This window comes from Chiloscyllium punctatum, chromosome 30 (assembly GCF_047496795.1).
Source record: "Chiloscyllium punctatum isolate Juve2018m chromosome 30, sChiPun1.3, whole genome shotgun sequence".
Classification (NCBI taxonomy): domain Eukaryota; kingdom Metazoa; phylum Chordata; class Chondrichthyes; order Orectolobiformes; family Hemiscylliidae; genus Chiloscyllium; species Chiloscyllium punctatum.
This window is the reverse complement of record NC_092768.1, coordinates 28,587,010-28,599,253: the sequence shown is the minus strand read 5'-3', so window position 1 is coordinate 28,599,253 and position 12,244 is coordinate 28,587,010. Positions and strand designations below refer to the sequence as shown.

General features: G+C 56.4%; 1 protein-coding gene across 1 annotated transcript in view; it reads right to left on the bottom strand.

Annotated features, from left to right (window-relative positions):
• bag6l (BCL2 associated athanogene 6, like) overlaps nt 1-11,680 on the bottom strand; it is a 91,253-nt gene extending 79,573 nt beyond the window's left edge. The window contains 2 exon segments of the mRNA XM_072550148.1: nt 1,564-1,652; nt 11,507-11,680. Of these exon segments, the coding sequence (XP_072406249.1) occupies nt 1,564-1,641 (78 nt within the window). The 5' untranslated portion in view covers nt 1,642-1,652; nt 11,507-11,680.
• Between the last annotated feature and the right edge of the window lie 564 nt (nt 11,681-12,244).

Here is a 12,244-nt window from a genome sequence, read left to right as displayed (position 1 = left end):
TGTTAAGAACAGAAACCTGGTGCATCCTTTCTGTCAACCTGGAATCAAAAGACAACAAAACTGGGGAACTCTGTGTACTTTCTAATGTCTTGAACTTTTGCGATGACTCTGGGACTTGCTTTCCAGCATATTACCACAGTTAGGCATGACAACAGATCACCAAAAAATGGAGGAGAGGTGGGGCTAGGAAAAGAGACAGACAGCGAGCAAATTTATTTAAAAATTCAGAGATCTGGGTGGTGATACTGTGTGACTTTAATTATCCATATATTGATCGGTATAGTGCTACAGTAAGGAGAGGAAAGAAATTCTTGAATGTGTGCAAAAGAACTTCCTTTACTAGCATGCTCTCGTTGCTGGAATGGATGCTGGAGAATACAGTGGGAAGTGTCTGGGGAGGAACACATGAGTATGAGTGCTAATTGTATCCTAATGTTTAAATTAGCAACGAAGAGGAGTGAAGACCAATCTAAAGCAAATTGGAAGAGGGCTAACTTTGATGGGATGACAGGGAATATAGTCAGGACAAAATGAATCCAAAGACTGACAGAAAAAGTTCTAATGGATGAGATGGATAATCTTTAAAGTGATGATTAAGGCACAGGCTAGGTACAATCAGACAAGGATTCAAAGCCAGGGCTCCTTGGATGACAAAACAGAGTACAGGGTGATAGAATATATGGAGAGTGCAATCAGCAAAGCATATGGGACCTTGAGTTTCATAGACAGAGGCATTGAATCTTAAGGCAGGGAATTTATACTGAACTTGTTTGTAGTTCTGCTCACCATACTTTAGGAAGGATGTGAGGGCCCTCGAAAGACTCAAGAGTAGATTTACTACAATGGTTGAATGGGATGAGGAATTTTAACGAGGTTAGTCTGGAAAAGCTGAGGCTGTTTATCTTGGAGTGAAGATGATTGAGGTGGTATGACCGTGGTGTACAAGGTTATATCTACCTTGTCTAAGCCTGCCAAAGAAAAGCTGGTCACATTAGCTGATGGTTGGGGAGCACGTTTAAGTTTCAGGCAAGTGGGAGTGAGTGGGACATAAACAAGAACCTTACTCAGCAAGCGATAACAATCACTGCCTGACACTGGTGAAGTGGGGACAATAAATTATTTCAAAGGAATTGGGATAGGTGCTTGAGGGAAATAAACTTACAGGGCTACAGCGAGGGGGAATGAGGCTGACTGGTTTGCTCTTTCAAGCAGTGGCGAGGACATCAGTGGGATGAACGCCTTCCCTCTGCACCATAATGTCTATGTGATGAGACAACCATTCGGTACCTCATGCTTCTCTTGGGTCTTTGGGAAAGGAAGAAATAAGCCACAAAGTAGAAGCTTCAGCCCAAAAAAATATTCTCCTCAATGAGACGCAGAACAACCCAGTGGGGAGTGAGAAAGCATGTAACAAAAGAACACCAAGTGAGGACTGCAGATGCTGGAAATCAGAATCTAGATTAGAGTGGTGCTGGAAAAGCACAGCAGGTCAGGCAGCATCCGAGGAGCAGGAAAATCAACGTTTCGGGCAAAAACCCTTCGTCAGCAACAACCATGACTTACCTCTTCTTCAACTGTGTAGGTTCTGCTCTGGGAGTCCAGAGTCTTCACTGTAACTTCTGTCGTAGCCATGCCTGGCATTTACCTCACCTCTGCAACAGGACAGATTGTTCATAATTGATATGGTCCTCATACTGAAGAACTCATTCTAAAAATTGATCACAATTGACGGAAGCCAATGACCTGCCGACACAATGGGCCTCTCTCTTTGCAGAAACACAGCACAATTTCCCAAGTCTCAAACTCCAGGCCACGTGAGCAGAAAACAACAGAAAAATATCTAGTATAAGTAAAAATAAAGCACTGTGGATGCTGGAGATCTGGGATAAAAACAAAATGCTTGAGAAACTCAGCAGCACAGATGCAGAGATAAACAGAGCTAATGCTTTGAGTCCGAGACGACTGAGCCTATACAACATAGTTCAAAAAATGCGAACTTCACTACATGCATCTTGCTAACACTTAATGCATCACCTTAATTGTAAACATAGAACAATAAAGCACAGAACAGGCCCTTCGGCCCAAGATGTTGTGCCAAACATTTGTCCTAGCTTAAGCACCTATCCACGTACCTATCCAATTGCCGCTTAAAGGTCACCAATGATTCTGACTCTGCCACTCCCACAGACAGTGCATTCCATGCCCCCACCACTCTCTGGGTAAAGAAACTACCCCTGACATCCCCCCCATACCTTCCACCCTTCACCTTAAATTTATGTCCCCTTGTAACACTCTGTTGTACTCAGGGAAAAAGTCTCTGACTGTCTACTCTATCTATTCCCCTGATCATCTTATAAACCTCTATCAAGTCACCCCTCATCCTTCGCCGTTCCAATAAGAAAAGGCCTAGCACTCTCAACCTATCCTCGTACAACCTATTCTCCATTCCAGGCAACATCCTGGTAAATCTCCTCTGCACCTTCTCCAAAGCTTCCACATCTTTCCTAAAGTGAGGCGACCAGAACTGCACACAATACTCCAAATGTGGCCTTACCAAGGTCCTGTACAGCTGCAACATCACCTCACGACTCTTGAATTCAATCCCTCTGCTAATGAACGCTAATACACCATAGGTCTTCTTACAAGCTCTATCCACCTGAGTGGCAACTTTCAAAGAGCTATGAACATAGACCCCAAGATCCCTCTGCTCCTCCACCTTACTAAGAACCCTACTGTCAACCCTGTATTCCGCATTCTTATTTGTCCTTCCAAAATGGACAACCTCACACTTGACAGGGTTGATCTCCATCTGCCACTCCTCAGCCCAGCTCTGCATCATATCTAAGTCCCTTTGCAGCCGACAACAGCCCTCCTCACTATCCACAACTCCACCAATCTTCGTATCGTCTGCAAATTTATTGACCCACCCTTCGACTCCCTCTTCCAAGTCATTAATAAAAATTACAAATAGCAGAGGACCAGAACTGATCCCTGCGGAACTCCACTTGTAACTGGGCTCCAGGCTGAATATTTACCATCTACCACCACTCTCTGAGTTCAACCGGTTAGCTAGTTCTCTATCCAACTGGCCAAATTTCCCAATATCCTATGCCTCCTGACTTTCCGCATAAGCCTACCATGGGGAACCTAATCAAATACCTTACTAAAATCCATGTACACTACATCCACTGCTCTACCCCCATCCACATGCTTGGTCGCCTCCTCGAAGAATTCAATAAGACTTGCAAGGCAAGACCTACCCCTCACAAACCCGCGCTGGCTGTCCCTAGTCAAGCAGTGTCTTTCCAGATACTCATAAATCCTATCCCTCAGTACCCTTTCCATTACTTTGCTGACCACCGAAGTAAGACTAACTGGCCTGTAATTCTCAGGGTTATCCCTATTCCCGTTTTTGAACAGGGGCACAACATTCGCCACTCTCCAGTCCCCTGGTACCACCCCTGTTGACAGTGAAGACGAAAAGATCATTGCCAATGGCTCTGCAATTTCCTCTCTTGCTTCCCACATAATCCTAGGATATATCCCGTCAGGCCCAGGGGACTTGTCTATCCTCAAGTTTTTCAAAATGCCCAACACATCTTCCTTCCTAACAAGTATCTCCTCTAGCTTACCAGTCTGTTTCATACTCTCCTCTTCAACAATAAGGTCCCTCATATTTGTAAATACAAATTATCAGACCACTACTGATATGACAGACTTCCCACAACTCAACAAGGATAGGCACATTGACACAGAGTTATTAAGGAAGAAAATCTAAATCAAATGACCTGGAAAGAGCAAAGACATCGGAGGTTTAAACTGGAGTGTTTTGACTCTGACTGTAAGAACCAAATATGTATGAAGGCTTCAGCATATGGCATCTGCCACTCAACAGGACTGAAGACGTGTGCTCCAGAACTTGACATGCCCCTAGCCAAGCTGCTGCAGGACTGTTTCAACATTGGCATCGATCTAACAATGTGGAGAATTGCCAGTTATGTCCTGTACGTAAAAAGGAGGACAGATCCAACCAGCCAATGACTGCCTCATCAATTCTCGATCATCAGTAAAGAAGTCATCAATAGTAATATTAAAGCAGCACTTGCTTTCCAATAACCTGTTAACACAGGCTTAGTTTAGGTTCTGACAGAGCCATTCAGCTCCTTGTTAGCGTCTTGTTCTAAACATGGACAACACAGCTGAACTCCAGAGGTCAGGTGACAGTGGCTGCCCTAGATATTAAGGCTACTTTTAAACAAGTGTGAAATCAAGGAGCAGCATAATCTTATGGCTCTTAAAACTCAATCCCCCTGCTAATGAAAGCCGACATACCATGTGCCTTCGTAACAACCCTAACAAATTGGGTGGCAACTTAGAGATCTATGGACGTAGACCCCAAGATCCCTCTGTTTCTCCATACTGGAAAGAATCCTGCCTTTAACCCTGTAATCTGCATTTCCACCATACAAAATGAATTACTTCTTACTTTTCCAGGTTGAACTCCATCTGCCACTTCTCAGCCCAGATCTGCATCCTGTCAATGTCCCATTGCAACCTACAACATCCCCTCCACACTACCCACAACTCCACCAACCTTTGTGTCATCTGCAAACTTACAAACCCACCTTTCCACAGCCTAATCCAAGTCATTTGTAAAAATCAAAAACAGCAGAGATCCCAGAACAGATCCTTGTGGAACACCACTGGTTCCCGAGCTCCAGACTGAATCTACTACCACCCTCTAGTCTTCTATGGGCCAGCCAATTCTGCATCCAAAACAATAGATATCCCACCAATACATGACTGCAGTATTTGATTTGATTTATTGCTTGATTTTATTTATTGTAATCATGTGTACCGAAGTACAGCGAAAAGCATTGCTTGCGAGCATTATATGAAGATCAGAGTAAGCAAGGACATACATATCATTGGGTGCTTAGACAGCATGAGGTATACAGGTTACACTGAACAGGGGGTGCACGAAACAAGATCAACATTAATTGTGAGCATTCCTGAATCTAATAAAAGCAGGGAAGAGCTGTTCACCAAAACATCCACCCAAACGCGAGGTTGGTTGGCTTGGTGACTCTCAAATACGAAAGCCAAATTTTGCGAATTATCGCCATTACCGGAAGCAAACCTTTGAATGCCTGACCCACACTGCTGCGGCATAGCTGCAGGCACCCATTCCTAATTCCACACATTGGAACAAAATAATTCTGGCTATTAGGTGTCTAGAATGCTGTTCTCTGTACAGAATTCCATGATCATTCCCTGAAATCCACAGTCCAATTCAGATCCAGCAAAGATTAATTCTTTCCTACACCTAGTAGGGCATAAACACCAGTCTGACACAAGATTTGGATACAGACAGACTCTAACCTCACACTTTTAGTGCATTATCTGAGCTGAGATAATATATATATATAAAACCGTAAGTTACCTCAAGAATGTGACTTAAAAGTAGCTCTGGGATTTACATATTAATGAACCAAGACCTGCAACCTATTCTAAAAAGTCAAAACTTAACAGCAATCTATGTTTGTTCAACATATCATTTTAATTTCATGACACTGTGATCTTTTGCTACAAAGTCTGTGTCTCATGATCCTGCCCAATTAGTTACCTGAAGGAGCAGCACTCCGAAAGCTAGTACTTCCAAATAAACCTGTTGGACCTGGTGCTGAGAGATTCTTTTTTTAACTACAGAGGATAATGCAGCACAGAAGCAGGACTGATTTGTGCCAGAGTTTATACCCCATTGCAACATCTTACCATCTTTTCTCATCTAAATCTGCCACTGTAACCCACTAATTCCTTCCCCTTCAAATACTTGTCCAGTTTACATATTGCTCATTTCAACCATTCTCATCACACTTTGGATAAAAATATTTCTTTCCTGTTGGATTTCCTGGTGACTGTCTTGAGGATTTCTAGCTATACTCTTCTCCATAAGAAGAAACTGGACACCTAGCAATCCTTTCCTGATAAGTATACCACTGCACGATATTAAAGGGGAAGATACTATCTCTTAGCAGGGTGGCAGTACTGAATTGATAACGTCACCAAATTAGCAATAATGATGACTCCGGGTGGACAGGTTCAAATCTCACAACAGTAGCTGGTCGGACATAAATGCAGAAATAATGCTGATCATGACAACACTCGATTGATGTAAAAACCCAACTGGTTCAGGGAAGGAAATGTGCCGCCCTTCCCTGGTCTAGCCTCTATGGGATTCCAGATCCAATGTGTTGGACTCTTAATTGTCCTCAGAAATGGCCCAGGAAACCACTCGGTTCAAGGCCAACCAGAGTTGATGACAAACATTGGCATCCCTTGAGATATTTATTTTAATGCCTCAAGCCTGCTTTGCCAGTGGTTTTTTTGGCTGGTTTTCTGTCTAAATTCAACATTCCAGTCCTGACCCCCTTGTACACTGATATACTTTATGACCAAATTTCACCAATCTCAACCTTCAGTTTCCTCATTTGGAGCATGTACAACGATCTGAGCTAGAGAATTCTACTCTGGATGAGGAAATTTCCCAACCCAGTCCAAAACAAAGGATTTCTTTTTAACCCACCATATCCCCAAACACTCAGCATTATCCATGGTTTTGGATACCAAACACTAAACTAATGTTTCTCAAGTTACACACTGTCCTCATATTTATGTCACATTGAAAGCAACTTGTTCTTCTTTACTCGCCCATGTACTACTATCTCATAAGGTGCTGCTGCAATGATCAGACATACTCGGTGACTGGATTTAAGAAGTATTTCCAATTCTTGGCATCTTTAATGAGGGCACAGAAGAGGAAGATGTATTAAAATCTGCCTTCAAACTGGCAACAAAACAAACAGAAGACGGTGGATGACAAACATTGGTATGAAGAAGGCAATGATGAGCCACATTCTTGAATATAAGAGAATGGCTAGCTTGCACATTCCAGAAGGCCTCCATGTTGCTGTGGCTCTGGAATTGTATCCAAGCCAGATCTCCTTCCTGAATGCACGTACCCTAAAGTCTTAGAAAATCAAAAATGACTTTCCCAATCATGGCATGAGGGGAGGGGATAATTGTGGGAAAGGTGGGGAGAATGGACTAAGTGGGGGGGAAGGAAAGAGTGTGGGAGAGTGGGTGATGAGTCAGAGGGGGCGAGAGTGGGGCAGGGGGGAATAGAGGGCGGGGAGGGGGGACGGGGGGTGTGGGGGGGGGGGGATGTGGGGGGGGGGGGGAGACGGGGATGTGGGGGGGGGACGGGGGGTGTGGGGGGGGGGGGGGCGGGGGGTGTGGGGGGGGGGACGGGGGGTGTGGGGGGGGGACGGGGGGGTGTGGGTGACGGGGGGTGTGGGGGAAGGGGGTTGGGGGGTGTGGGGGAAGGGGGTTGGGGGGGAAGGGGGTTGGGGGGAAGGGGGTTGGGGGGGAAGGGGGTTGGGGGGGAAGGGGGTTGGGGGGTGGGGGGTGTGTGGGGAGTGCGTGTGAGCGGGGTGTGGGGGAGTGGGGGGGGGAGGAGGGGGGTATTGGGGGGCGAGGGAGGGGGTGAGGGGGGTGTGGGGGGGGGGGGCGGGGGTGTGAGGGGGGGGACGGGGGTGTGAGGGGGGGGGACGGGGGTGTGAGGGGGGGGGGACGGGGGTGTGAGGGGGGGGGGACGGGGGTGTGAGGGGGGGGGGACGGGGGTGTGAGGGGGGGGGACGGGGGTGTGAGGGGGGGGGGACGGGGGTGTGAGGGGGGGGGGGGACGGGGGTGTGAGGGGGGGGGACGGGGGTGTGAGGGGGGGGGACGGGAGTGTGAGGGGGGGGGGACGGGAGTGTGAGGGGGGGGGGACGGGAGTGTGAGGGGGGGGGGGACGGGAGTGTGAGGGGGGGGGGACGGGAGTGTGAGGGGGGGGGGGGACGGGAGTGTGAGGGGGGGGGGGGGGGGGTGTGGGGGGGGGGGGACGGGGGTGTGAGGGGGGGGGGGGACGGGGGTGTGGGGGGGGGGAACGGGGGTGTGGGGTGTGAGGGGGGTGTGTGAGGGGGGGGGGGGTGTGTGAGGGGGGGGTGTGAGGGGGGGGGGGTGTGTGAGGGGGGGGGGTGGTGTGTGAGGGGGGGGGGTGAGGGGGGGGGGTGTGAGGGGGGGGTTGTGAGGGGGGGGGGTGTGAGGGGGTGGGGTGTGTGAGGGGGTGGGGTGTGTGAGGGGGGGGGTGTGAGGGGGGGGGTGTGAGGGGGGGGGGTGTGAGGGGTGAGGGGGGGGGTGTGAGGGGGGGGTGTGAGGGGGGGGTGTGAGGGGGGGGTGTGAGGGGGGGGTGTGAGGGGGGGGGTGTGAGGGGGGGGTGTGAGGGGGTGGGGTGTGAGGGGTGGGGTGTGAGGGGTGGGGTGTGAGGGGTGGGGTGTGAGGGGTGGGGTGTGAGGGGTGGGGTGTGAGGGGGGGGTGTGAGGGGGGGGTGTGAGGGGGGGGTGTGAGGGGGGGGTGTGAGGGGGGGGGGGGTGGTGTGGGGGGGGGGGTGTGGGGGGGGGGGTGCGAGGGGGGGGGTGCGAGGGGGGGGTGCGAGGGGGGGGGTGCGAGGGGGGGGTGTGAGGGGGGGTGTGTGAGGGGGGGGGTGTGAGGGAGGGGGGTGTGAGGGAGGGGGGTGTGAGGGAGGGGGGTGTGAGGGAGGGGGGTGTGAGGGAGGGGGGTGTGAGGGGGGGGGTGTGAGGGGGGGGGGGTGTGAGGGGGGGGGGGGGTGTGAGGGGGGGGGGTGTGAGGGGGGGGGTGTGAGGGGGGGGGGTGTGAGGGGGGGGGTGTGAGGGGGGGGGGTGTGAGGGGGGGGGTGTGAGGGGGGGGGTGTGAGGGGGGGGTGTGAGGGGGGGGTGTGAGGGGGGGGTGTGAGGGGGGGGGTGTGAGGGGGGTGAGGTGTGAGGGGGGGGTGTGAGGGGGGGGTGTGAGGGGGGGGGTGTGTGAGGGGGGGGGTGTGAGGGGGGGGGGTGTGAGGGGGGGGGTGTGAGGGGGGGGGTGTGAGGGGGGGGGTGTGAGGGGGGGGGTGTGAGGGGGGGGGGGTGTGGGGGGGGTGTGAGGGGGGGGGGTGTGAGGGGGGGGGTTAGGTGTGAGGGGGGGGCGTGAGGGTGTGGGGTGTGAGGGGGGGCGGTGTGAGGGGGGCGGTGTGAGGGGGGGGGTGTGAGGGGGGTGAGGTGTGAGGGGGGGGGGTGTGAGGGGGGGGGTGTGAGAGGGGGGGGTGTGAGGGGGGGTGTGAGGGGGGGGTGTGAGGTGTGAGGGGGGGGGGTGTGAGGGGGGGGGGTGAGGGGGGGGGTGTGAGGGGGGGGGTGTGAGGGGGGGGGTGTGAGGGGGGGGGTGTGAGGTGTGAGGGGGTGAGGTGTGAGGGGGGGGGTGTGAGGGGGGGGGTGTGAGGGGGGGGGTGTGAGGGGGGGGGGTGTGAGGGGGGGGTGAGGTGTGAGGGGGGGGTGTGAGGGGGGGGTGTGAGGTGTGAGGGGGGGTGTGAGGTGTGAGGGGGGGGGTGAGGGGGGGGTGAGGTGTGAGGCGGGGTGTGAGGGGGGGGGTGTGAGGGTGTGGGGTGTGAGGGGGGGGGTGTGAGGGGGGGGGTGTGAGGGGGGGGGGTGTGAGGGGGGGGGTGTGAGGGGGGGGGTGAGGTGTGAGGTGTGAGGGGGGGGGTGTGAGGGGGGGGGTGTGAGGGGGGGTGTGAGGGGGGGGGGTGTGAGGGTGTGGGGTGTGAGGGTGTGGGGTGTGAGGGGGGGTGTGAGGGGGGGGTGTGAGGGTGCGGGGTGTGAGGGGGGTGTGGGGGGGGGGTGTGAGGGGGGGGGGGTGTGAGGGGGGGTGTGAGGGTGTGGGGTGTGAGGGGGGGGGTGTGAGGGGGGGGTGTGAGGGGGGGGGTGTGGGGGGGGGGTGTGGGGGGGGGGGTGTGGGGGGGGGGTGAGGTGGGGGGGGTGAGGTGTGAGGGGGGGTGTGAGGGGTGGTGTGAGGGGGGGGTGTGAGGGGGGGGGTGTGAGGGGGGGGGGGTGTGAGGGGGGGGGTGTGAGGGGGGGGGTGTGAGGGGGGGGGGTGTGGGGGGGGTGAGGTGTGAGGGGGGGGTGTGAGGGGTGGGGTGTGAGGGGGGGGGTGTGAGGGTGTGGGGTGTGAGGGGGGTGTGAGGGGGGGGGGGGGTGTGAGGGGGGGGTGTGGGGGGGGGGGTGTGAGGGGGGGGGGGTGTGAGGGGGGGGGTGTGAGGGGGGGGGTGTGAGGGGGGGGGTGGTGGGGGGGGGGTGAGGTGTGAGGGTGTGGGGTGTGAGGGGGGTGTGAGGGGGGGGTGTGAGGGGGGGGGGGTGTGGGGGGGGGGGTGTGGTGGTGTGGGGGGGGGGGGGGGTGTGAGGGGGGGGGTGTGGGGGGGGTGTGAGGGGGGGGGGTGTGAGGGGGGGGGTGTGAGGGGGGGGGTGTGGGGGGGGGGTGTGAGGGGGGGGGGTGTGGGGGGGGGGGTGAGGGGGGGGGGGGGGTGTGGGGGGGGGGTGTGGGGGGGTGTGAGGGGGGGGGGTGTGGGGGGGGGTGTGGGGGGGGGGGTGTGGGGGGGGGGGTGTGGGGGGGGGGGGTGTGGGGGGGGGGGTGTGGGGGGGGGGGGTGTGGGGGGGGGGGGTGTGGGGGGGGGGGTGTGGGGGGGGGGGGTGTGGGGGGGGGGTGTGGGGGGGGGGTGTGAGGGGGGGGGGGGGTGTGGGGGGGGGGGGTGTGGGGGGGGGGTGAGGGGGCGGTGTGGGGGGGGGGGTGAGGGGGGGGGTGGGGGGGGGGGGGTGAGGGGGGGGGGTGAGGGGGGGGGGTGTGAGGGGGGTGTGAGGGGGGGGGTGTGGGGGGGGGGGGGTGAGGGGGGGGGGTGGGGGGGGGGGTGAGGGGGGGGGGGTGGGGGGGGTGTGAGGGGGGGGGGGTGAGGGGGGGGGGTGTGAGGGGGGGGGTGGGGGGGGGGTGTGGGGGGGGGTGTGGGGGGGGGGTGTGAGGGGGGGGGGTGTGGGGGGGGGGTGGGGGGGTGGTGTGAGGGGGGGGGGGTGTGAGGGGGGGGTGGTGTGAGGGGGGGGTGGTGTGAGGGGGGGGGTGAGGGGGGGGGGTGAGGGGGGGGGGTGAGGGGGGGGGGTGAGGGGGGGGGGTGAGGGGGGGGGGGTGTGAGGGGGGGGGGGTGTGAGGGGGGGGGGTGTGGGGGGGGGTGTGAGGGGGGGGTGTGAGGGGGGGGGGGTGTGAGGGGGGGGGGGTGTGAGGGGGGGGGGGTGTGAGGGGGGGGGGGTGTGGGGGGGGGGGGGTGTGAGGGGGGGGGGTGTGAGGGGGGGGGGTGTGAGGGGGGGGGTGTGAGGGGGGGGGGGGGTGTGAGGGGGGGGGGGTGTGAGGGGGGGGGGTGTGAGGGGGGGGGGTGTGAGGGGGGGGTGTGAGGGGGGGGGTGTGAGGGGGGGGTGTGAGGGGGGGGGGGTGTGAGGGGGGGGGGTGAGGGGGGTGTGAGGGGGGCTCTCTCTCTCGGAGCCCGGGGCCTACTGCCTGAGGCCTGTCTCGGGGCCGGTCCCCGGTCCGGACCATTACTCACTGTGAATGACGGTGATGGCCCGGGCTCTCCGCCGTCTCAGAAACCCCCGGCAGCTGGGTGTTGTCGCCGCTGCCTGCTGGCGGTGCCGAGCGGCTCCCTCTCCCTCTCCGTGTGTCTCTAGGACCGTCTCCGAGTCCGGCCCTGTCCCAGGAGGCAGCGCGCATGCGCACAGTCCGCCAGGCCCCCTCCCGTCACCATAGAGACCACGGCTGCCCCGCTCCCGCCTGATCATACCCACACACACTGTACACACTCAGACTGTACACACTCACTGTTCACACTCAGACTGTACACACTCACTGACTCTTCACCTTCTCACTAACTGTTCACACTCAGACTGTACACACTCACTGACTCTTCACCTTCTCACTAACTGTTCACACTCAGACTGTACACACTCACTGACTCTTCACCATCTCACACACTGTACACACTCACTGTACACACTCACTGACTCTTCACCATCTCACTAACTGTACACACTCACTGTTCACAATCAGACTGTACACACTCACTGACTCTTCACCTTCTCACTAACTGTACACACTCAGACTGTTCACACTCACTGACTCTTCACCTTCTCACTAACTCTACACACTCACTGTACACACTCAGACTGTACACACTCACTGACTCTTCACCATCTCACTAACTGTACACACACACTGTACACATTCAGACTGTACACACTCAGACTGTACGCACTCACTGACTCTTCACCATCTCACTAACTGTACA